General features: G+C 43.7%; 1 protein-coding gene across 2 annotated transcripts in view; it reads right to left on the reverse strand.

The window, feature by feature from the left end:
- DOK5 (docking protein 5) overlaps window positions 1-5,238 on the reverse strand; it is a 150,109-nt gene extending 144,871 nt beyond the window's left edge. For both annotated transcript variants that reach the window (XM_042980114.1, XM_042980113.1), the window contains exon 1: window positions 5,095-5,238. In XM_042980114.1, coding sequence (XP_042836048.1) covers window positions 5,095-5,160 — 66 coding nt within the window. In that variant the 5' untranslated portion in view covers window positions 5,161-5,238. The remainder of the gene's footprint in view (window positions 1-5,094) is intronic.
- Window positions 5,239-26,987: the final 21,749 nt, after the last annotated feature.

A 26,987-nucleotide genomic window follows, 5' to 3' on the forward strand; every position in this document is an offset into this window, starting at 1 on the left:
TGTGAAAAATCTTACAAAGGCAAATATTCTTTCTATACCTAGCCTCACTGCCAACCAATATTTGTGCTTGTACAGTAATTGTTGCACGGGTATTAAGTTTGTTTTCCAAACTAAACAGCAAGTTCTTGGAGAATGAAAGCTTATTGCAGTAGAAACAGAAAACATAATAACCACCTAACCATCATCGTCCCTAACAGCACTGTTAGTGAGAAAGATGAGGAAGAAACATTAATTAGGGGGTCGCCTAGGTGGCTCAGTCGGTTGAACGTCCGACTTCGGCTCAGGTCATGATCTCACAGCTCGTGAGTTCGAGCCCCGCGTCGGGCTCTGTGCTGACAGCTTGGAGCCTGGAGCCCGCTTCAGATTCTGTGTCTCCCTCTCTCTCTGCCCCTCCCCAGCTCATGCTTGCACTCTGTCTCTGTCCAAAGTAAAAAAAAAAAAAAAAAAAAAAAAATTATAAATAAATAAATAAAAAGAAAGAAAGAAACGTTAATTAGGTTTCCGCTGTGTCAAACCATTGTGTTAAGACCTCTGTAAGGATCATCTTTCAGGTGGCTATTATGAGTATCCTTATTTTTGCAGAAGACTGAGGCTCGCACATGTTAAGAAATTCACCAAAAAGTCACATAATCAGTCGCTGAATAGGATTTTAACAGTCTCATGTCAGAGTGTATGCTCTTAAGCCAGTTTGCACTAATGGATTCATTCATTCATTTGCTCAATAAATCTTCATCAAGAAGACTGCTGATAAAGTGCTACACACCATTCCAGCACTGGGATTCAGCTCTAATTAAAAGATAGAGAAGTCACAGCCCTCATGGAGCCTCCTGTGCTATTTGGGGGATACAGGCAATCAACACATAAAATCAACACACCAGTACGTGAGGGGATGATCAGTCTAGAGAGAAGCAATGGAAGGATTTGGGTGGGAAGGAGGAGGCAACAAATAAAATTAAGGATCTGGAAGGCCTCAGTGAGCTAGTGGCATTTGAAGAAAGACTGAAGGAGATAAGGAAGCCATCCAGGAAGGGGGAAGCCATACTTGGGGGAACAGCATTTCAAGCAGAGGGAACAGCAAGAGAAAGGGTTCTCAGTCAGCACAGGAACTTCAAGCCCAAGGTAAGTCTCTTCCCATGAATTGCATGGAAAGGGACTGGTGGTCTGAGCAGGCAGGGAGACAAATTAGGAGATTATTATAACATTACAGGGAGGCGATGCTGGGGACTTGGACCAGGGTGGAAGGGGTGGATAATATGTGACACAGAATGCAGATATATTTCAAAGACAGAGCCCACAGGATCTCCTGATGGACTGGTTGTCAGAAGGAGATAAAAGGAGACAGAAATGTGCCCGAAGTTTGCTTGTTTGCCATTTGCTTGCCTACTGGATTCATTTTTACCAGGGCAACTAAAATTTTGGGACCTCTAGTGGCTGAGTTGCAGACTCCGGGAGAAGCCAGTCTGGATGAAACAATCAAGGGTTTGGATGTATTAAGTTTGAAGACTCTTAGACGTCTAGGTAGGGATGCAGGCTAGACAGGAGAAGAAGCTCCTGGTGTACAAGAACATCCAGAATGTATTTAAAGGCGAGTGATCGAGAGACTGCATGTAGATGACGTGAACAGGTCTGAATTTAAACTCTGAGGCTTACATGGCAATTACTGATTAGAAATTCTCTCGGTTGCAAAAGAAGAAACCAAGTGAAGAGAGTCATAGGATACCGTCTAAGCCACACACTTAGTCAGGTTAATGATGTGCAAATCGCCTGATTCGCCACCCTGCTAAGAATAAAATTTTTAGTGCCTTTTGTGGATTAGCCAGATAAATGTAGACAACTGTTTCCTCCCCCCCCCCCTCCCCGCACCGCCAAAGCCCCCCAAATTGTGGCACAGACATTCCTCAACAAACACAGTATCCCGAGCACAGCTTGAGATCTCCATGAACAATGTAGATGAAGGTATGAGATATGAAGATACTGAGACTTTCGAGTTAAATGAGTTGAATTTCATTAACCTTTTTGATGTTTACAGAAAAAAGTAAGTCTATACATACAATGATTGCTTAATCACCTCAACTACAGAAGATCTCAACTAAAAGTGAGCGCTTATCTTTGGTCCATTTGAATGGAGACGGTCTTAAAATGTCTCCTGTCCCATTGTAAAATCACTTAAATCTATGGAATTTGTAAAAACTTCACCCAATGAAACCATCTAGAACTGAAAAACCATTTATGCGACACTTTTAGACAGAAAGATATCTACAATCCCCCATCCTTCCACCAACCCTAACTCACCTTTGCTTGTACCAAACAGATATTTTAATCAGGATCAATGCTATACTCTCATTAGATTTTCATAGATATCATCTTAGTCGATGTTCCCAACATTACGAAACCGTGTTCATTGCATAGATTAGAAAACTGAGGATAAAAGAGGTCAAGGCCATGGAGCTAACGAGTAATAGAAGCAAAATTGGCTCTCTTTCCTCCTTTTCCCAATCTGAGGGAGCATTCCTTAGCAGAACAGCTGCTCACCATGAAATGGTGTTTTCTTGTTTAATTATAAACCCTCCCAAACATGGTTCTAATCCACACACACTTGGCTGGATTCCATTAATGAAACTACTATGTCATATTAGTTCCTCAAGAAGCTTTTGAATTGCAAAGTCACGCATCACCCTTTAGTCCAACACGCACGTAGAAGTGCCTACTCTGTACCAGACCTAATGCCCAAGTGCCGGCTGAGACTTACACATGCTACGTGCCATTCTAGGCTATGTGCAGCCTGGACTAATACCACGAACACTCCTTACTCTAGACAGAGGGTCTCTATGCATTTCCCGGAAGCGCTCGCCCCCATTGCTTGCAGGCTCCATGAAAACTTGAGTTCGCGGTGTTTTCTGGCAACTGTGGAATCAGCCTCTTTAGTTCATACGAATAAATTACATCATCAAATCACTTAAAAAAATTAACTGGTGATAAAACCGGTGTTAATAAAGAAGACCGGGTTTTGTTGATGGTATCTTTGAGCTTTGCATGAGCAATAACCATCATTGCATCGATATTCTAAACTCTACTCGAGTATTAACACAGACAGAATGAATAAATCCTAGAAAAGTAGACTTCTCACTGGCACCCAATGTACTGTAAAATATAAAATGAATACAAACTCAACTTTATTTCCTTTCCTTCTGCTTCGAATATCTGTCTGTAAACATTGGCACACATATAGGACCATATTATGTCAGCTGTAATAATATAGAAAATAATCTCAATTACCATAAACTAGAAAGTTATGGTAACTAGTCTTTCAAATAAATCACCACGTGTCACAATTTGGCATAAACTCCGATCCTTATGAATAATTCACATTTTGCGCATTAATAATGCATGTCTTCTACAATTTGGAATGCTCCCCAACACAGAATGGATGTCTCTTATCAATTTCCTCAACTGACATGAGGGAGTAAATCTAAAATTAGAACTGCATGTCTTAATGCTCCCTTAAAAATGGCAACAACTCGGCTGGCCCATAAGGTCATCAAAAATATAAAGCTCCTACTATTTCTTGCCTTTGGCCGGGAGTCACTAGGTTAAGCACCCTAACAATCGTTGCCCCTGCTGATGATGATATTTGCATAGCAGAAAAGATCAAGGAAACTTGCATAGGGCTGACAGAGACCGGTTAGCTCGGTTACATTTCTTCGTAATTATAGATGTATATACTCACAATAACACGGGACATAATTGCTAAAACATGGTAACCGGCAGGGGGAAAAAAAAAAAAAAGAAAGCAAGCAAGAAAGCAAAGGGTCAAACCAAGCAGGCAAGAGTTTTTAATAATTACAGATGTTTCCTACCATCCTCCCTAGCTGATTACCACTGCGAAATTCCTTTTCAATTTTCAGTAAAATTATCTGGCACATAAAAAACTTGAAGACCAAGTAAGAGAAAGGTGCCAATGACACAGATTTGTAGAGAAAGACATTCAGTTTCTCACTGTAACTCCCAGTGTGGTCACTGCACATCATTGCTGATATTATCATTTCAGACATTACTAAAGTAAACTTTCTGCCCCTCCCCCACCCGAACCCGGCCACCCAAACACACACAACAAACAAACACAGCGACGGTACTGGACACAAGGCAAAGAGAAAGGAGGCAGCCTGAAATCAGGGGGTAAAAAAATCATTCCAGTGTGCTCCCCCGTCTCTGGAGAATTTCCTTCATCAACACTCAGTCTCAAAGAGAAGCAGAAGGAGTTCTCTCTGAAGCCCTAGCCACGGCGAGCAAGGGAAAGGGGGCAAAAGAGAGAGAGTTTTTTTTTTTGGGGGGGGGGAAGCCATCCCTATGCCAGCATCTGTCCCCTACAGGTGCCCTCGGGTTCATTCATTCCCGTGCTACGCGTTTAGGGAGCACTTCCTCTGTGGCAGGTATCGGGTTCCACCCTAGAGAACCTTCCCGCTGGGCTCCCGCTGTGTATTCCAGCAACAGAAATCCGCCACCCGGGCTGAGGACCAGAGGAAATCCACCCCGGGCCGGCCAGGCCACGCCGCCTGTGCCAACACCTGGGTCAGAGGCGGGTCGTTGTCCGGGATGCGGGGCCCGCCGGGTGGGGGTCGGAGGGGCTCTGACCCTGTTGGCACCGAGGGCGCCTGCCCTCTTTTCTGAGCCAGCCGCCCATCCCCCGGAAAAGTTAAGTTGGCGGCGAGTGGCAAGGGGGGGGGGGGGGCACCGGGGGGCCTCGGGCGGGCTCAGCACCCCCGGCCGGCCTCTCCGCTCTAACTCCCTTGGCTACCGAGAAATATTTATTTCCAGGAGACGGGCTCCAGTGGCCACTGAAGCCGCACACGCGGCCACCGTCGGAAAGCCGAGACGCCCGAGAGATAAAGATAGCTCCGTGACACGCCTAGACCCGGCCTCCCCGGGGCAGCCGCCGGCGAGGCGCATCGGGGCTGAGACAGCCACGGGGGCAGTTCGCCGGCGCGGCCGGGGGACCTCCTTCCAGCCTCCAGGGATGCTGGCGACCGAGGGAGACAATTGGACGCGCGAGCAGCGAAAAGGGAAGGGGGGGGGGGGGGAAGGGTCGATACTCACCCCCAGGCGTCTGCTCCGGATCCTCACGTACCCTTGCTTCACTATGTCATTAAAATTGGAAGCCATCCCGGGCAGCCGGTGACCCCCCTCACCCAAGCGCACGCACCCGAGGTGGCTCTGGGGCGGGTCAAGGGCCGGGTCAGGAGGCGGCGTGGGGGGGGGGGGGGGGGGGCGGGGGGAAAGTTGACCCGGCGAAGCTGCGGCGGCGGCGGCTCGGCGTGGCCTCAGCAGGCGCGCATCACTCGGTCCCCCAAGCCCCGAAAGTGGGCGGCCGGCTCGCAGCCGCTTCGGGGGAGCGCGGGGAGCGCAGCGCCGCGAGGCGAGGCTGGAGCGTCAGCTGACTCATCCGCCAGCCTGGAGGAGGAGGAGCGGCGGCTGCTCAGGGCTCCAGCCCTGCCTCTTCGCGGGCCCCGGGGGAGGGGGTGGGGGGAGGAGGGGAGAGAGGAGGAGGGGCGGGAGGAGGAGGGGGACGAGGAGGAGGAGGGGGACGAGGAGGGGAGGAGCGGCGGGAGGAGGAGGGGGACGAGGAGGGGAGGAGCGGCGGGAGGAGGAGGGGGACGAGGAGGAGGACGGCGGACGGGTGGATCCCCCCCCCCACCCCCAAGAGGCGGAGCCGCGTGGGTCCGGGCGCCGGGCCGCGGCCACCCGCAGGCGGACACACTCGGACGCGCTCGCACCCCCTCCCCTCCTCTCCCGCCCACCTGGCCCGCCCCGCCCCCCTTTCCGATCCCTCCCCTCCTCCGGGACCCGGGGCGCGCCCCAGCCCGCCCCCGCACCTCGCTGACGGCCCGCGGAGATAACGCGCCCCCTCTTCCCGCTCCGGTGGCCGATTTTCGGAGGAGAGGAAATTTCACTTTTTCACGGCCGCCGCCGACCCCGCCCCTCCCTTCAGCCCCATCCCCTTCCCGAGCAGGGCTGATTTCTACCTCCTGGTGCCGGTGTCTGGGGAGGCGGTGTTGCCATGGTTTGCCTTGACCTTGGCAAAGGAGGGGAGGGATATTGCCCTGGCTTAAGCTACGTTTGAGCTTCCTCGGGTTTCCTTGGCACCCTGGACCCAGCCCTCGGTGATATCATTTGCCACATTTTCCTTGGGTGAGCCTGGCTTTCCCGCCTGAATGTAAGTTACCCAGGGGCTGACACCTGGCCTCATTCATATGTGTACCCCCAAAGCCTAGCCCAGAGCAGGTGCCTGATAAATTCTTAGTGCCAGGCATGGCTCTAAACCCTAAGCACGGATTGCCTCACTTCAACTCCCCTGTTCCTCATGAGGTAGGTCCCCTCCTTATGTAAATGCCAGGCCCATATTTGTGCCCCAGTAGTCTAGCAATAGAGCTCACCCTCATAACCCTTAAGGGATACTGCCTCTAGAATAAGATTGAAAGGGGAGCAGATTCTACACTCACTGCCCCTGACTGCACCACCCTCCTGAAGCATGCTTGAGTTCATACCCACTGACATTATTGTCAGCCTGCTAGGCATTGTCCTAATCCTGTTAAAGGAATAACGAGATACGTATTATCCTGCATTTTATGGAAACTAAAGCCCTGGCAGAGGAAGACTTGCCCCAGGTCCCACAGGACAAGGAGAGGTGTGTGAAGGGAGAGGTGTGTGACACCCACTTTGCGGTCAACACTGTCCTATTATAGCCCTTCTGGAGTGTAGATGTCATGAGGGCGGGAGCTTCCCTCCTTTCCAAGGAAGATCTTTCTCATCATTTGCCCTCTCCACAAAGGTAAAAAGACAGCATCAGAAATGGACAGTTGCTCCCTGGAGGTGACCAAACCAAGGCTGGATGATCTCTGATCAGAGCTGCGGGGAAGAGGGTTCATTTATTGAGTAGACTATTTGACTTGATAAGATTTGAAGACCTTTCAACTCTAAGATTATATGAATCTTTCCTTTCTCACCAGGAACACGAGCTTTTAGTCATTTTGGTTTGGTGAGTGTCAGGTACAGAAGAGAATCACCCAAGAGTGTGTCATAGGAGGACTGAGACCGAGTTGGGACAGTCGAAAAGTAAATATTCCGGGAGGGGAACTCTTTGTGCTATATGGTAAATCATTAACTCTGTCATCATGTTGCTCTTTGATACAAATGATGTTTTAAGTTTGCATCTCTCGCCAAAGAAGGATGAAATGATAAAAATCATTTGGAGAGTTCTTTTTGAAGGCTTAGAACTTAAAAAAAAAAAAAATAGTGTCCATGGTTGCCATGAAATAAATGTATTCGTGGAAGGCATTTGTCCAACACATCATTTGTAGACCAAATCAACAGTATCATAGAAACAAAGAATGAAGGAATTGAGGCATAAGGACCTAGAAGTGAATGGCTCAAGATAAAAGAAATAATTACTGACAAAACCTGAAACTGAGAAATCCATCCCATGGTAATTAATGTTGAGTATAATTGACATCCATAAATAATTAAGCTAGATGTGAGAAAACTAGAATCAAACTAGAAAATATCAAACTAGGGGCGCCTGGGGGGCTCAGTCGGTTAAGTGTCTGACTCTTGATTTCGGCTCAGGTCATAATCTCACAATTGTGAGATTATGTGCTCAGCTTATAATTCTCTGCTCTCACCTTAAAATTCTCTTTCCCTCTCTCTCTGCCCTCCCCCAAAAATTAAAAAAAAAAAAAGGAAAATATCAAACTAGCTGTGAAGAGACAAGTGATTTTTTTTTTAATTGCAGGAATGAACCCAGAATACAGTTTTATTCGTTTGGTTTTGGTTAAGTCAAACTGTGAAACATGGAAAGTACACAGACTGTAGTATTCACAGGATGAACAGCCGCTTGCATTTGTCCAAAATGTGTAATACACAACCACGGCAGAAGAGGAAAGGAGGCATTCAGAGATATGCAATGTAAGTAGTGCTTACAGAGTTGCACAGTGCACAACTCACACAACTATACACTGCCAAATGGACATACAGTCCCACACAATTCAGTTTCATTGGGGATAAGGCTGATATAAAAAAAAATCATTATTGCAATCCCTATTTTTAACTCAGTTTCCAACACTTCACGCTTCTTATTTGTAGCATCTATTTCTGTTTCCTCAGCATCCACACTCCCTTCTGCCAACAGTGATCATCATATTGATCTTGAGTATACGTTATCCCCTTCTCCCGGTGTGGGTCTGAGGTGGGAGAGTAAGAGTTCATTGCATTAAAATGAAATGAATGCGAGGTCAAAATGAATTCCACATGGTAGTACTTCTCTCCTATTTGGGCATCTTGTTGATATGAAACAAAACTGTGTCACGAATTGAAACAGAAGACTGTAACGATCGCACTGCAGAGCCAGAAATTAATCCCAAATTTCCCTACTCCAATATATTCAGAGTGGAAACCCACTGTAGCTTGAAACATGAACAACTCATACCATTCCCTCTGTACTCCATTCAACGAATGATTATTATTGCTATTATTATTATTATTATCATTATTATTATTATTACAAAGCTCTTTGGGACAGGAAACTATGTGCAGAAATTCAGAGGCTTCTGCAACTTTTCCAGGGTAGGTACGTGATGGGTTCCCACGCCTCGCCCAAAAAGGTTGTACCTACACCAGCTACCACAAAGGACCAAGGCAGAGGCTGAAATGGCACTTGTCCAATATCTTTACCAAAAATAGCCTGAGCTTTGGCCCCACTGCCTGCTGCTCTCAGTGGGAGAGTCGCAGAAACGGGCAGCCTTTCCTCTGGCAAGGTAAGCCAGTGCTAATAAAAATGAGTCGGCTATCACTAAGGAGAGAGGTTGTTTGCTGTCCTGCCAGGTCCCCCTCCACCAGTCCTTCCCCACCTAAAGGAAGACGACTTGCAAGATGACACAGAAATCAGGTAGAAGGAAACCTGGGAACAGAGCTGCTTCTGTTACTCATTGCTTCCTTGCTTCCTTCCTGCATCCAACAAATAATGACTGAGCACCTGCTATGGGCAGAGATTGCCCCCCCCCCCCACACACACACACCCCACAAAGACAAACAAAATCCCTATCCCCATGGAACTTATACCCCAGTAGGAGAGAGAGAAAAAAATAAGCAGATAAACAGCTTATAAATAGCTATAGCTGATAGCAAAAAGAACATGAGTGTTGTGCTACGTGGGGAGTAATGAGCAGCCTTACTTTCGGTAAGAAAGAGTCAAGGAAGACTTCTCAGAAGAGGTGACATTCAAGCTAAGACAGGAACGATGGGCAGAAGCTACGGGAATCATCAGGGAAGCGTGTCCCAGCTAGAGCCAAGGGCACTGGAGAAAGCCGAATACAGCAAAGTTATAGTTTTAAAATATTATTCTGTCTGATGAACAAAAAATAGATTAGGAGGGACTGAACCGGAAATGGTGAGACCATCGAAAAAATCTGCTTCTAAAGACCTGGCACCCAAAAATCTTTAAGGAGAGAGAAATGAAGCTTCCGCTGAGAATGTAAATGCTTTTAAATTTTTTAACGTTTATTTTTGAGAGAGAGACAGACAGACAGACACAGAGCACAAGCAGGGGAGGGGCAGAGAGAGAGAGAGAGAGGGAGACACAGAATCCGAAGCAGGCTCCAGGCTCGGAGCTGTCAGCACAGAGCCCAATGCAGGGCCGGGACCCACAAGCCGTGAGATCATGACCTGAGCTAAGTCGGAGGCTTAACCGACTGAGCCGCCCAGTCGCCCCGAGAATGTGAATTTATATCAATTGATACAACTGTTTTGGAGCGTGATATCTATCCAAAATTTTTAAACTTTTGTAATTGCTTATCCAGTTCTGGAAATGCATGCAAAGGCACAAAGATTTAGTTACAGGAATACTCACAGCAGTGGTATTTATGACAGTATGTATATTTATCTTAACTTCATAGAGACATGTGTTAATATAAAACGTATGCATCTACATATATATTTTACATGGAAGCGGGTCCACTAAACTTTGCTTATTGAAAAGTTATTTTTCTCAACCCGAATGAAATCTCCGGAAGGTCTCTGGCGTTTTGGGCTACTACTAGGTAATGAAGAGTCCATTTCAGCCTAATAGCCATATCACACTGAATATCATTCAAATTAGGTTTTGTCCCTTACCCCAGTTGGGAACTAGGAGCTTGGGGGTTGGGAATGGCTTCTTCACTGATTTTCTGACCTGCCTCCTCTCCTCCATAATGACTACGGGCTTCTGGCTTCCAGGAGACTGGAGCTCGAGGGGAGAAGGAAAGGCTAGAACACAGGAGAGGTTTTTTTAAGTACTTTTCTTAAGTTTATTTTTTTTTTTAATTTTTTTTTTAATGTTTTTATTTATTTTTGAGACAGAGAGAGACAGAGCATGAACGGGGGAGGGGCAGAGAGAGGGGGAGACACAGAATCGGAAGCAGGCTCCAGGCTCTGAGCCATCAGCACAGAGCCCGACGCGGGGCTCGAACTCACGGACCGTGAGATCGTGACCTGAGCTGAAGTCGGACGCTTAACCGACTGAGCCACCCAGGCGCCCCTTAAGTTTATTTTTTTAATTTGACAGAGGGAGAGAGAGGGAGGTGGGGGTGGGGTGTGTGGGCAGAGAGAGAGAGAGAGAATCCCAATCTCAAGCAGGCTCCGCACTGTCTGTACCCCACTGGGGGCTGGAACTCATGAACCCAGAGACCATGACCGGAGTCAAAATCAAGAGTCAGAGGCTTCACCGGCTGAGCCTCCCCGACTCAGGCTCCCCACGGGCAAGTTTTGCCTTGGAGTAGATGACCTCTGGGCAACAGGTATATAATATTTGCTCTTTCTCTCACAGAGCTTTTGTGAGTTCCTTAGAGATGCTAAGAGCTCTTTCTTCTCAGTCTGGCTGCTCTTTACTCCACCCCAGGGTCTCATGCTCCAGGGTTTTGGCCCTTCCAGGTGGTTCTGTTGGTGGATCTATTCTAAGACAAGCCCTCCCCGGCCAGAGGAAAAACTCACTCGGTGTTGGCCCTGCCAGTGAATGATGAGCCCACTCCCGGGGCACCCACTGCTTTTAGCTCTGTCGTGAGTCAAGGCAACTAGTTGACTCCAGGCCTTCACCTTCTGAATATTAAGGAATGGGTCTAACACCAGTCCTTGTGTCCCCGGTACTTGAGACGACTCACTTCTAGCCTTCTAAGTGATTCTCTTGAAAATCGCTCCCTTGCTATAAAGTAAGGGGAAAGCCCTCCCTTCCTTGTCTCATGGGCAGGAGAAAAGCAGCTCTCTGCCAAAGAGCCAGCCTCTTCAAACTCCTGAACCACAGCGTCTTATTTAGGCTGGCGGTACGTGATCAACTATTGCAGACAAAATGGTTTTGAACTCTCTTTTTGCAACTTCTGCACAGATAGTCCAGCACCTTGCTTTAGAATGTTTTCTATAAGTTTCCCCCACTGGGCTTTTGAGGCTTCTGCTGAAATTGAGTCCATAGGAAGAGTCACACTTAGCAAATGGGTTACAAACCCGTATCAAAACCATTAAAGTGGATATAAAAGACATCCCCCTCTTATTCGTTCATCCAACAAATATTATCTGAGCCAGGCTGGCGAGGCACTGAGGAGCCAATGAAGCAGACAGAAAAAACCAGACTGAGCTTGTAGAGGTGACAATGCACCAGGAATACAAGCCTTTAAGAAAATACTCGGGGCGCCTGGGTAGCTCAGGTGGTTGTGCATCCGACTTCGGCTCAGGTCATGATCTCACGGTTCATGAGTTCGAGCCCCACGTCGGGCTCTGTGCAGACAGCTTGGAGCCTGGAGCCTGATTCGGATTCTGCGTCTCCCTCTCTCTCTACCTCTCTCCTGTCACGCTCTGTCTCTCTCAAAAATAAACATGAAAAAAGTTTTTTTAAATACTCAAATTATTTTGAGTGAAATTATGCACAGAAGAAAGTTACATGGTGCTGTTTGGGGAAGGATAAAGAAACAGGACGTGACCCCTTTGGAAGATGGGGGAGGGAGAAGTCAGGGAGCTGGAATAGGGAAGGAGAAGGCACTCGCCCCTGAGGGAGGGTAGAGAGGGTGGTGGGGAGAAGGACAGCATCTGCCAGTGTCCCAGACAGAAGAATATGTGGCACTTTTAGAACAGAAGGTGGTTAGGGGAACTGGAATTTGGAGAATGAGAAGAGAGTATTGGGCGATGAGCCACAGAGGATAAGAGGGTTTCTCAGTATGTTATAAATGATCTATGAGGTAGGGTCTGGTTTTTTAAAAACTTAGTTGTTTTTTTTTTTTAAACAAGGTTGAATATATCTACAGTAAAATAGTAGCGGTGGTTATTATTTGTTGTTGGGAGTATTAGATTAACTTTCTCCTGTGTGCTTTAAAATAAATAAAAATAAATCCTAGGGGCACCTGGGTAGCTCGGCTGGTTAAGTGTCTGACTCTTGATTTTGGCTCAGGTCACGATCTCACGGTCGGTGAGTTTACGACCCTCGTCAGCTCTGTGCTGATGGCGCAGAGCCTGCTTGGGATTCTCTCTCTAGCCTTCTCTTTCTGTCCCTCCCCCGCGCGTTCTCTCTCGCTCTCTGTCAAAATAAATACATAAACTTAAAAAAAATCGAAATGCAATTTTTAAAAGTCGGATGACTCTTTCTGCACGGGTGGACCTCGTATCTTGAGTTTTATAACCCAGGACACAAAAGCAAACGTAAGCCTCTAGTGAACTTAACTGGACCACAAAAAAAAAAAAAAAAAAAAAAAAAAAAAAAGTCTTGTGATCATTAAGCTCTTCCAGATATTTGAGTTTCTTTCCTGATGAGAAGAGTGTTCCTCTCTGTAGGTCAACGCAGAGCCAACCCAGGAAGATCTAGGCCAACACATGAGAAAAAGACCGAGAGAAGCTAAGTACATGATGAAGGCCCTTGGCATTTCTAGAGCTCCTTCTCAAAATGTAGCATGTATCATGCAGTGGTTTGTACAAGCAGATTAGAAGGTCAATATTCCAGAGGTCTCCTCAGGGCTGTTCCCCTAGTTCACTGAGTGACTTTGGGCAAGCCATTAATTTCTCCGGCCTCATAACCTGATCTGGAAAACAGAGATAAACGGCACCAGCCTCACTGCCACAGTCTGTTGAAGTCCCTGGATAGGGTGCGTGAAGAGGGCAGCGTCTTAGGTTGGAAGTGCTTGGCCAATGCTAATTAATCCTCGCAGCACCCCCACGCCCTGTCATATCGTCCACTTTTCACAGCTGAGGGACCTGAAACAGAAGCCTGAGCAACTTGTCCAAAGACACAGACGTCTGCATCGGAACAGGGGGGATTAGCAGGCGACAGCAGTGGCATCCGAAGAGGCAAGATTTTCACTTCGCTCATAAAATACGATGAAATTGCATCTGGAATGTTTTCATTTGGAAGACATAGTTTCTGTGTCAGTGGATTATAAGGCAAAGAAAAAAAACCAGTCACATTTGTGTGTGTGTGTGTGTGTGTCTGTGTGGGTGTGGGTGTGTGTGTGTGGCAGTTTAGGGACTCCTTTCTTTGGCTGGTGACTGTAATTAGCTGCACACAGCAATTCTACCTCTATCTCACTGGCCAGAGCTTAGTCACATGCCCTGGGCTTTACAAAGAGATGGGGAAGTGGGGAAATGTAGGTTTTATGCAAGGCAGCCACGAGCCAGGCTAAGTGTGGGAGTCGAGGGCAAAGGCAGAGGGCGGCTTGCTCGAGGATTGGATCAGTTCTAGAAACCCTGAGGGCACGCAGTGACCCGTAAGGAAGCTACTGGGGACCACGAGGAATCCGAACATCCTGGTATCTTCACGTGGCCTCAGGCAAATTCACAGGCCTCCTAACATTATCCCCCACTGGTATTTCCTCTTTCGTCAGTTTCGGTTTTTTTTTAGCTGAAAGTAGCATAAAGCTCCACCGCAGGAATCTCAGATCAAAGGCTAAGTTTATGGCTGTAGTTTACAAAATCTAAGATGCCGCTAATTTCAGAGTGCACTACCACTTTCTGCACTAGGAAGGAAGAAAAATTACTTCTGGCTTAACTTTTCAGGTCGATGGCCGGCCACCAGAGGTTATTAAAGCTTTAGGGAGGTTTAATTGTCATGCAGCAAACTGCGGATATGTAAAATGTGAAGTAAGTCCTGACATGCGGGTACACCAGGGAAGTCATCCCCACAGTCAGGATAACAGACATAGCCTTCATCCCCAAAGTGCTCTCATGCCCCTGCTGTCTCGAGCCACCACGCTCTGGGCTATGGTAGCCATCATTTTGCAATATATAAATGTTTCGGATCAACACTTGTACACCTTAAACTTACGCAGCATAATATGTCAATTACATCTCAATAACTCTCAGGGGGAAAGTTGTATTTTTTTTTTTTCTGTACTTATCTCACTACAACTTAGCGGAGACCTGCACAGCTGATGCATGTCGTTCATTAAACTGCTGAATCACACTCCATCATTTGACAGGAACACATCTTCTTTCTCCTCTCTCTACTGATGGACATCTAAATTATTTCCGTTTTATCCCATTACGAGCAATAGGCATCAAATTGTTATGTCTAAAATATGAAATAAGATCATCATCATAATATCTTTTTTTAAAAAAAAATCTAAAATCGCTGACAGTCATTGACGCTCAATATCAAAATTCTTGAAAACAATAGCTGCTTGTGGACTCTTTTTATGAAATCAAATACTCAATAGACCTTCTAAGGAGCAAGTGCAATAAAAGAGTCTGTTTTGCAGAAACTCTGCAGGGAGAATGAAAACGAAACTAATATATTTTAAATATTTCTTTGATTTCCCCTGTTGAGCTTCAAATTGTAACTCTTACATCAGTCTATTTAAATAACTGCAAACATATAACCATGAATGATAGAGGCAGGAACATGCAAGGACTCTGCATTTAGTATTTTAGCTCAAAGCTAAAAGTGACTTTTAGCAAGATCATGTTCCGTTTGCACGTAGAATGAAAGCCCCATTCCCCCTTGTCCTACAAGGTCACACATGACCCTGGGTCCTCATCCACCCCCTTGACATCAGCTACTCCTTGCCCCTGCACACCTCCTTCCCATCCACAAAGAACTTCCTCCTGTTCCGGAGAAACACCAAACTCACTCCCACCTCAGCGTCTTAGCATTTGCTTGTTCCTTTCTTTGCAAACTCCTGCCTCAGATTTTCGCATGACTGACTCCTTGTTATTATGTATCAGCTTGTGTCACCTCCTCTGAGAAGCCCTTCGTGACCTCTGAATCCAATTAGCATGCTTCTTCTAACCAAATCACTTGCCTTCATAAAACTCTGTTATTTTGTGCAAAATACGAAATGACAAATTTAGATCTCTTGTCTAATGATAGGTTGGCATGCCTCCTGTCTGTTCCCCACCTTCTACGAAACTGGGCGTGAGTAGGAACCTTTCTGACTTGTCCACTATGAGCCTCAGTGCCTGGGACGATGCTGGCACTGATGAATGACTGACTGAATGAATGAATGAATGGAGTGAAATTAAAAGCAAAAAACAGTGCCTGCAGGCTATCTGATACTACATGTGCCCTGAGATGTTGAACGAATGGCGGAAACCTAAAATAACGTCTGCATTGCCATTGCTGTACCTTCTCGGGTGCGAGCCATTTGTAGGCAAATACATCTCACGGCACTGCCTTCAATGAAGACAGTTAAACATCAATGGAGCACTCAAGGTACACTTGTTTGTAGAGGTGTTCGGCGCTAAAGAAAGAAGTCCAAACAAACAAGCAAAAACAACCAACAACTATGGACTTTGGAGTCCAACAGATTTGGTTCAAATTCCCACCTCACTATTTACACTGTCTCTGAACTAGTATTTCCCCACCAGGGCAATTTTGTCACCCAGGAGCTATTTGTCTGGAGACATTTGGACTGTCATAACTGTGGGGTGAGGGGGGCAATCTGCATCCAGTAGGTGGAGGCCAGGGAAGCTAACTAAATATCCTCCCCACAAAGAATTACCCAGCCACGATTGCCACCATGGTTGAGAAACCCTGCTCTCAACAAATTGCTTAATTTCTCTTGTATTTTACGTTCTCATCTGCAAATTGGGAACAGACCATATCAACCGTGTAGGATTACTGTAGAGATTAGGAAAAATGTGTTTAAGGCTCATGTCTGGAGCATGGTAAGTCAACAAGTAAACATTATGTTTATTATGAACATCATATGTTATATTGTTTATCATTTCTCTTTATTAGTTGCTAAGGCATGAAGCTCCTTCTCTGGCTGGAGATTTCCTTCTTCTCTTTGAATCCTCAGTTCCTAACAGAGGGCCTGGCACTGAGCAGATGCTTAATATGGCCTCAATTAATTAAACTAAATCTTGAATTGTCTAAAACATCAGAGACTTAGCTCATCTTATACTTTGTCCCTCTTTCTCAAAATTAGTTTGATCGCTCTAGTCAGTACTGTCCCCTTTATGATCAATTTTTTAAGTTATTTTCTCATGAATCATCTTGTTGGCCTCTTAAGTCAAAATTAAATCACAGGACATGAAAATTAATGATCTGGACCCTGATCTGCCTTTGCCTGGCTTATAGACAAAGCGGATGCAGCACACTGGCCTTCTTACTACTTCTTGACAAGCCAACCAGGTTTCTGCCTCAGGGCCTTTGCACTTCTGGCTAGAATGCTCTTCTCTCTGGATATCAGTGTGAGATCTTAATGTTCCTTTCTCTGGTTATCGTGGGGTTGAGTGTTGTTGTATTCCTGTTAGTGTAGTCTAGATAACATATTCTAGATAGCAACTTCTTTTAAGTGTTACAAAAACCTTTTGGCCTGGGGTGGTCTTTTCTTTTTCTTTATGATGTCTTCTCATGAACAGAATGGAATCAAACTTCACCGATCATTTCTTTAAGCTGGTCATGGGAGCGTCTTTTTAAAGAAACCTCTCAGGATCCTAATGTCATAAAATATTTTCCAACATGTTTTTCCACAAGCTTTAAAGTTTTGCTTTCACAGGGAAGTGCCTAATTCATGGCGAATCGCTGTGCTGTGGCAGGTTGGAATGCGGTTCACCTATTTCTATGTGAAACCACTGGCAGTGGCCCTCTCTGCACATCAGTCTACAGTGTCGCACCTGTTCCAGCTCCAGTGTCCCGCTGTGGGACAGCTTCTGGACCTTCAGCTATATGCCTGTCCCCAACCCTAGTGATCATAGCTTTGTATCAAGTTTCTTCCCTCATCTAAGGCTGCCCCTTCTGGTTTTCTGCTTGTTTTTCCCCCAGGCCCCTCTCCTTTTGCTATGCCATAAATGCTGGTGTTCTTAGGGGTTCGGTGCACTTCTCTCTTACTTCCTCATTCTAGACACGATCCCGTTGCCATATGCTCCCCAAATGCATGCCTGAACTATGACCTGTCTCCCAAGTTCTGTAACCGTATGTACAAGAACAATAGCCCACACGTGCTGAGTACACACTGGGTTCCAAACACAATCCAGGAGCTCACGGCGCATCATCAGCTCACCGAATCCACCAGCAACGCAGCGTGGCAGGGACAACTGTCATGACCCATAGTCACCAGTGAGAGAGCTGTGGTACAGAGGTTAAGAGACTTGCCCAAGGTCTCAGAGCCAGTGAGTGGGGGCAGGCAGGCTGGCAACACCATGGACAGAGCACAGCACACACTCAATCTGTATGTTCTACCATTTACTGGGGCGCTCTAGCCGGATGTCCCCAGCACAGGTCAAACTCAGTGTGTCCCAGTCTGAGCTGTTGTTAGTGGGAGTTTTCCAGTGGCCTGAAAGGGACTGAGCACGTGTATATACATACACACAGACACTCCTGCATCTGTATACTCACAGGAAAAAATTATTCAGATGTTTGCTTTTTATTTAATTTTGTTAATATTCAATTTATGAAGTTCACAAATTAAAAAACCTATTTGCTAAACACACACACACACACACACACACACACACACACACACAGGAGAAACTGGGTGAGGGGTACCAGGGACCTGTCTATACCATTTTTCCTTTCTGTAAATCTTTATTCCAAAATAAGTTTAAAAAAATCTGGTTTTTCCTTTTAACTTTGACTGTAAAAAATTAGTATTGTGTTTATCAGTCTTGCAGAATTCAACCTTCACTTCTAAAGAGTCTTTGAATGACGTTTGGCTCATTTTCAAGCTTAAACACTTTTAAACATTTTAAACTGTATTTATGAATTTAATGTATTTGATTTCCTTCTTAAGTACTTCACCTGCGTACCACAACATGTAGACTCTTCCCCAATACAAATAATTTTTATGAATTTTAAACAGGTAAATACTGCGAGCCTTAAAATCTTCTGAAATATCTCAATGCATAGTAAAATTTAGTTATAAGCCTAAACCAATTCTTCATGGACTCTTTTACTTTTTTCCTGTGAGGCTATAACTTTCAACTTGAATAGACCAAATTCTTTTAAATTCTGTAAGTATATTAAAAAAAACCCTAAGTATGTAACAAAATGTTAATAATGTGGTTTTGATTCTGCTGAACCTGTCTACTCTCAATTGCCAGGCTCCCTGGCTTCCGGGAGGCATGGAGTGCAGGAAGGTGGGGATCAGCCCAATGAATGCAGGCTAGGATCCCGATAGCACGACATTCCAGCTAAGACAAAAACAGCTATCCTTACACTGCGATCCATTTGAGCGATTGCCTATTCTGCATGCTGGAGGTTCCTAATGCCTGGGGCACTGTCTGATTCTTCTCAGCAATATTTTTGGTCCCCATAAACTTCGCCTTAGAGTTGCTTTGTCGTGGACCACAGAAAATAAGAAACGATGGCGTGCCAAGTCACATGTGCCACAACCCTAGATTCCAGTCACATTCAAGATCCTAATTCTGCCTCCTCCCAGAAATGCGGTCCCCCACTCTGCTGGCACTCGTGATTGAAATCTGCATTTCCCCGGCCCTTGATATCTGTCAGTATTTTCCATCTAGGTCTGAATACCAGTGGATTTGTCAGGAATCCTGAATTCTTGTCCATGCGTTCTCTCCTCGGACGATACGACCCTCACTGATACTCAAAATCACATCCCTTTACGTTTTGGCTTCTCACATCGACTCGGGGGGCCATTCTCTTGACCCCTTTGTACCTTCTACCTTTCCCTCCAAACCTCCACAGCCCTTGCCACGTCCCACCCGACTCACTCTCAGTACCTGGCCTCTCGTAGCGCACTAACCACAAACCACACGCTCTTCCTTAATGCTGCTTCCTCCTACATTCTCCCCTCAACAGTTCCTGATTTATATATTTTGATGCCCCTTTGTTTTTGTGCATAAAGATACATGACTGTTTTTTTTTTTCACTGAGTTGTGTAACACCAAAATGAAATGAGCTTCCTTTACATCAATAAATCATGCCTTAAATCTTATTTCATAGATTAATACAGTACACCCTCTTAATGTTTTTGTGATGTTCTGCCCATCCTTTATTTTTAATCTATAGGAATCATTTTAAAGGAGTCTTTTAAAGTATAGTCTTCAGTTAGTATATGATTGAATGCATCTTTTCATTGGATAGTTTAATTCACTTTCATTTTTAATATTTTTTGGTCTGTTTCATCTTCCTCCTCTCCCCTTCATTTTTGCTTTCTGATTTTACACTCCTTTTACATTTCATCCTTCCCCCCCTTTTTATATACAAGCTGTATTTTCTTTTTTAATTTTTAATAATGCTGATGTAAAAAAAAGCTGTTGACGACTGATACTATCCACATCAACACAATTTACTGTCTACATTAATATGATTTCATTATGCCAGGAAATTCTTGCCCAGAAAAATGAAGTTGCAAATAACTTGTTTGTTTGCGAAACTTGCTGAGAATCCATTTACCCAAACAATAGACTATTCCCCTTTTCCCTTCAGTACAAGGAACAATAGCCTCTTCTTCCTACTAAAGAGTGGATTGCTCAGAGCGGATTCATCACATTCTTGCTTCTATTCGAAAGACTCCTTCAAGATGTTCACCTTTCCGCATCCATCATTCCTCAACTATATCACAAACTTTGCCAATACCAGTCAAGCCCCTGCATTGAAAGACCCACCTTAAATCAGGCCACAGAAACCTCGCAGACATCCACTTTTGGCTTTCCCCTCTAGAGATGCTACTGAGACTCCAGCCTCCCTTACTGCAATAAATGATAAATTTGGCTTTGCTTGATCTGTAGGCTATTTTAATGATCTCTTTGGGGAGTCAGCAGTCAACACTATCCTATTTTTATTCCCCCGGTAGTTAATTTTACAATTTTATGAATATATTTCAATCTATTTTTAACAGTCTAACTTTTGCAGAAGATAAAAAATTAAGCAATTTTTATTTCCCCCAGACCCCACTCTCTTTCTTGCCTTTATTAAGAAGATATATGGTATAAGATTATAACGATAGGGGCACCTGCGTGGCTCAGTCGATTAAGCGTCCGACTCTTGGTTTCGGCTCAGGTCATGATCTCACAGCTTCATGAATTCGAGCCCCACGTCGGGCTTTGTGGTGGCAGCGTGGAGTCCGCTTGGGATTCCTTCTCTTTCCCCCCTCCCTGCCCCTCCCCTGCTCGTGCGCTGTCTGTGTCTCTTTCAAAATAAATAAACTTAAAAAAAAAATTCTTAAAGGTTACAATGATAAAGATGATGAGGATTTTACAACATGCTTGTCTTTGAATAATCATTTTTGACCTTTGTATTAGGTTTTTTAAGTATATAAACATCTATGATGGAAAATCTAACATAGTGTTTTATGTCACCTCTTCTAATATCTACTACATGGTATCTGTATAATCTGAGACTTTTCGATGCTTAGATCTATCATTCATTTTTTTTCCTGTGCCTTCTCATTCAAGAGTTATTTTTCAGGTGTACAATATAGTGATTCAACAATTCCATACATCGCCCGGTGTTGTATGATAACCAACTGGAATTTAAATAAAAACTTTAAAAAATAATAGCACAGGCAAGCAAAAAAGCAAACGACAAAGAGTTATTTTTAAAATCTGTGCTATTACTATCCTTTAAATAAATTGCACCTGTTTTGATCAATGGTGGTTTTGTATAGTCTCATTTTCCTTCTCTGAAATTATTTGACACATTCTTGTGAATAGCAGGAAATGTCTTTGATTTCATTTTTAGGGAAGGTACTTTACATTTGCTGCCAGTGGAATGACCTCATGAGTTTAAATGCAAATCAGACAAAGGGCGTGGTGAGGTATACAAAATTCAACTGGGTATCATTATCAACATCTCCACTGGTGGTATGAATTTGAGAATATATATTTTAAAAATTAGCTCATCCAACGGACAAGTCTTTATCCCTGGGTAGAAATCCTCTTTCGATGTCTTTAAAATTCCATCAAATTCCTAAGTCTGAGTTAGCAAAGATCAATTTCATGGGCTTTAAAATGGGAGGAAAAAGCAAAAGCAAAATTAAATCAAGAGACAAACGGGTGTGAGTCACAGAGCCTGTGAATAGACATGAGTCAGTAACTGTGTATAACTTGAACTCAGGACAATAGGCTACTCGGCCACATCCTGGAGTTATGAAAACACGAAAGGAAACTAAAACAGAGCTCGGTGAGCCCCAGCAGGGTAGCCGTGGACAGTCCCACAGTCTCAGGACAAAGTTTTGCTCACAGATCAGCCCAGTTCATGAGAATGACAACTATCCCTTACATGTGAATGGATTTCTTAAACTTTACTTATATAAAACTTACTTACATAAAACTAAACTTATATAAAAATAAGTTTACTTATTTTTGAAGAGAGAGACAGCATGCATGTGCACACAAGTTGGAAAAGGGCAGAGAGCAGGAGAGACAGAATCCCAAGCAGGCCCGCACCATGAGCACAGAGCCTGATGCGGGGCTCGAACTCACGAACTGCGAGATCATGACCTGGGCCCAGATCAAGAGTCGGTCGGTCAACTGGCTGTGCCACCCAGGCACCCCAGATTTCTTAAATTTTAAAATTAAGTACAAAAATTTGAAAGTAAAAAAAAATCATAGTATTGGTATTCTGAAAATAATGAATTTGTACACACTTTACATGTATGCATTTGAAACACATGAAGAAAATTAAAACTTCAAATTTTTGTAAGTTTAAACATTCATAAATTAAAAAGACTTAGTAACTATTCAGAAATATTGTTTTTATTAATCCAGTTTCTTGAGGGATACTTAAAGAAAACAAATATATTAAATTTATAAAAGCTGTTTAAATTATTTGAGGTATTTAAGCTTGTAAAAGAAACCAAATATTTGTCAAAGATCCTGCAAGTGATTACTAATACCCGCTAAATTTAAAAATAGAAAAATATATCTGTGCACTAAACTTAAAGCCTAGCAAAGAGATAGTTTTTCTTATATAAAACAATTTTTAAAAAATGTTTATCTATTTTTGAGAGAGACAGAGACAGAGTGCAAGCAGGGGAGGGGCAGAGAGAGAGAGGGAGACACAGAATCTGAAGCAGGCTCTGGGCTCTGAGCTGTCGGCACCAAGCCCAACACGGGGCTCGAACTCAAAAACCGAGAGATCGTGACCTGAACTGAAGTCGGACGCCCAACCGATGGAGCCACCCAGGAACCCTGATAGTTTTTCTTTTATAATGATAACTTCAATAAATTGAATACTATTTAAAAAAAAAAAAAAACCTTTTGAATAGTATTTTTCTATATGTAGAAGCATCCCTTCAGGGCACCAAAAAAACTCCCATAAACCTATCCTCCCTTTCATACTGCTTCCTTGAGCTTTTATGTAATCATTAAACAGATTTATTAAGCGCCTATTATTATAATCCAGGTAATGGTCAAGACACTGGGGATACAGCGAGAAATGAAGAAGGGTTACTGACGATGTGTTTACACAGACACGTATTTTTGTGTTTTTCCGTATTTGTGTGAGTGAGGCGTTTAAGCACAATCAAGTTAGAATGCTTGCCTCCCCACCCACTCCCTGCTTGTCACACATCCCTTTCATGGGGTGGCATTAGAAGGAGTGGATGTGGCTAACGGAGAGATGAATTTAGGACGCACTGATTTTGGTGTTAGTGGGATAGATGTCTGTGATTCAGTCATTGGTGTGTTCAGTTAACATTTTTCTCACAGTTCTGGTGTAGAAATCGCTTCCTAAGAGATTCTCAGTTAGCTCAGGAGATTCTCCTGAGAATCCTGAGCTCCTGAGAATTCTCAGGAGATTCTCAGTCTCCCGGGTTAGCTCTCCCTTTTAATGACACAAAGTTATAAGGACAGAAGTAGTATCAAAGTAGAAACATGCTCCTGAGCTCACGTGGGCCATGGAGGGGAAACAAGGCTTGGAAGGTTCAGAGTCAGATGACAGTGTATGAAAAATTCGGACACCAACATCTCTATCGTTGAGGATCCATTTGAAACTCTAGCACCAGTAACAATAAATGCACCATACACTTTCATTCTTCTTGATGGGAATTCTGAGACACAGCGCTCTGGAATTCCTGAATTCATAGTGTATAAGACATGAAAATTGAGTAGCGGTATATTAAATCACCTCTGAGCTCATCTGAGACATCTTGTCCGGACAAACTCTTACGGATCTAGACAAAACAGCACACAAAACTGCTCTCAAAACAGAAATAAGCAACCACAGTAGAGAAAACACCCCGAGTCATCTTTCCATTTTCCCTCTAGAAATAAGATTATGAAATCATTGTTACATGATAGAATGATCAAAAGCTATGCCCACAAAAAAATATAGGGATAAAGGTATGACAAAGGTGTGAATCAGTTAACAAGAAAATAAATTCTGTGCTATTTTGCTGTACTTGGTGACATATATATGTGACATTTGACTTTTTTTTTATTAAATCAGCTTTCAAATCATTTGTGATTTATGATTTTTAATGATTATTTATGTCATATTTATTTTCTCATTCTAAGTAAATATTTGCTCTATATCTTATTCTCAATTCATAATATATTAAAAAAAATTTTTTTTAGTCTTTATTTTTGAGAGAGACAGAGACAGAGTGTGAGCAGGGGAGGGGCAGAGAGAGAGAGGGGAAGACACAGAATCTGAAGCAGGCTCCAGGCTCTGAGCTGTCAGCACAGAGATCGACGCAGGGCTCGAACTCACGGACCGTGCGATCATGACCTGAAACGAAGTCGGACCCTTAACCGACAGAGCCACCCAGGTGCCCCTTGATTCATAATTTTATATACATTTTCTTTTTTTTTTTTTTTTTTTATTTATTTTTGGGACAGAGAGAGACAGAGCATGAACGGGGGAGGGGCAGAGAGAGAGGAGACACAGAATCGGAAACAGGCTCCAGGCTCCGAGCCATCAGCCCAGAGCCTGACGCGGGGCTCGAACTCACGGACCGCGAGATCGTGACCTGGCTGAAGTCGGACGCTTAACCAACTACGCCACCCAGGCGCCCCTACATTTTCTTTTTAAAGAGGGCTCTAGTGACTGTAAAAGCTTCAAGCTTCAAAAACCAGGTGTCACACGAGTAGTGGATGCCTGGGTAAACGGAGTTTACAGTGCAGTGGGAAAGCGTCTCTCCATTGCCCTTAAACAGGAACAGTGATTGTTTGGATGTAGATCCTTGTTTGCTTTAAATCTTTCCTTTTCCTCCTAAATTTGCAGACATCGTTTCATTGGATCCTGGGTTTTACTACTGCAGAAGACTGGCAAAATGGGAAACAAGACCACAGGGCAGTGAGAGATGTATTTATACATCACGGCATAAAAAAATTATGCTTTGGGGCGCCGGGGTGGCTCAGTTGGTTAAGCGTCTGATTTTCGATTTTGGCTTAGGTCACGATCTCACGGTCCGTGGGTTCGAGCCCCACATCGGGCCCCGTGCCGACAGCTCAGAGCCTGAAACCACCTTCACATTCTGCATCTCCCTCTCTCTCTCTGCCCCTCCCCGTTTGTACACTTGCTCTCTTTCTCTCAAAATAATTAAACTTAAAAAAAAAAGTGCTTCGGTGAAAGACTACACAGGTCTATGGCACACTCTCTGAGTTACCCAGCTTTGTTACAGCTCTGTAAGTTGCAGATAACGGAGAGATGTGCAAAATGTGTCTCAGGTTCAAACTGTCTTCACTCCTACCCTTCGGGAAAAAGTCCGTTTTCGTCTTTGGTTACTGCTCATGTCAACATCCCTTTACTCCAGATAAATTTCTGCTGTTTGGACTTTCCCTTTGAACCCGTCACAACATCAGCCTGGGTCTTTCATCTGTGTAAAATAAAATCTCTACCATATGTTCATTTTGGTATCTGTAGGTTAAGTCGCAATTTTACCTTTTGCTGAAAACTACCTTTCAGTAATGGTCAGTGCTCTCTGGATTCTCTCTTTCCCAGAAGGGAAGGTTGGAGCTGGCTTGACTTTTGTTTCCTTATAGATAACTTGATTTTTCCCTCTAGATACTCAAGGGTTTGTGGGTTTTTTTTTTCCTTTGAAGATATAAATGCCATCACAGATGAATATTTTTCATTCACTGTGACATGATGAGTTAAAAAGAGGCAACAACCTCTAATTTAAGACAAGGCAAAATAAGTTATCATTCTGATGTTTTGAACTGAACTCTCTGGTTTAGTGGTTTTTGTGGGTGTTATTAAATATTGTTGAAGCTGCAACAAAGTACTGTTTTTTTCACGTTAAAAGCATTAAACCATCTTAGACAAAGCCTGGAGGACACTGTACAAGCCTACATTCCTGTGCAGCTATTTTAGTTCATGCCCATTGGGTTTCTTTTGATCCAGCCTCATGGTATTATTATTATCATTTCAAGGATAAATTTAAAAAATTTGATATGTACTATGATGTTATTTTGATCCGAGGTTCCTTCTCCAGACAGATTATTTGCTATAATATTATCAACAAAGCTTCTGTGACTTGTAATGATGCAGCTTATGGAAGTCTTAGGCTTAAAGCGTCACCGATTCAGCACGTGCAAACTGCCAGTTTAACTAAAGAGAAATGCTTATTTTTAGAAAATAAGAGCTCTGCTGAACACCTGCCATTTTTCCTCATCTACGTTTTCTTTCTCGAGACATTTTCGTTTTCGTTTTTCACTTAGAATGGCCCTCCACAAAAAAAAGGCGCCATTTGTTTTCTTTCTGTGAATCACACCATGAGTTGAAATACATCAAGACTAAAAAATGTGGCAGCGAGGAATGCTAGGAGTCCTAAGCCTTCTTGACGTTATCCTAGACTCTAGACCCTCTGCTTGTTACCAGAGTACCAGGTTTTTAAGCATGCAGATATATCACAACGCTATCTAGAAAAAATGCCTTCAAGATAAAGTCCATGGTCTGATGCTAAGTGAAAAAAGAGAAAGACAGACAGACAAAAGAATGTATAGCTTGGCATTATAATAAGCCAAAATTAAAATAAATGCATTACATTGAATTTATTTGATAAGAAAAAAAGACTTCAGGATACCCATAAATCACAAAAACGCTATCTCTGGACGTAGAGATTAAAGGCGATTTGAATTTTCATATTATACTTTCCTGCATGTTAGGTATTATAGAACAAGCAGAGATTAATTTACAGGAAGAAGAAAACAGTATTTAAGAAAATAAAGAAAATTATTACTCTGTGATGACCGACTTCAAATATTTATGATCTAGTCCCCCAAAACATCCTACACTCCAGCCACACAGAGGACATAATTGGCCTCTACACAATCACCTTCTCTGCTTTTGCTGTTTCTGCTTTAAGAAAACCTTCCCTGATTTTCTTCAATGGCATCAGTTGTATCCACAGCATTTTGGAAATGCCTCTTCAACGAAACTGATCATATTATCCGGTTTCTTTACATGCTTTCTCCACTCACCTGTGGGCTCCTGGGGGCAGGAACCACATCTTACCTATCTATGTATCTCCCACGTCTCTGCCTGACACCCAGGAGGGCTCTATATTTGTTCGACAAATGAGTGAATGAGCAACAAAACCCAAAACAAGATTATGGGAGCTTTTTTTTTCCTGTTT

Source organism: Panthera tigris, chromosome A3 (assembly GCF_018350195.1).
Source record: "Panthera tigris isolate Pti1 chromosome A3, P.tigris_Pti1_mat1.1, whole genome shotgun sequence".
In the NCBI taxonomy this organism is placed as follows: domain Eukaryota; kingdom Metazoa; phylum Chordata; class Mammalia; order Carnivora; family Felidae; genus Panthera; species Panthera tigris.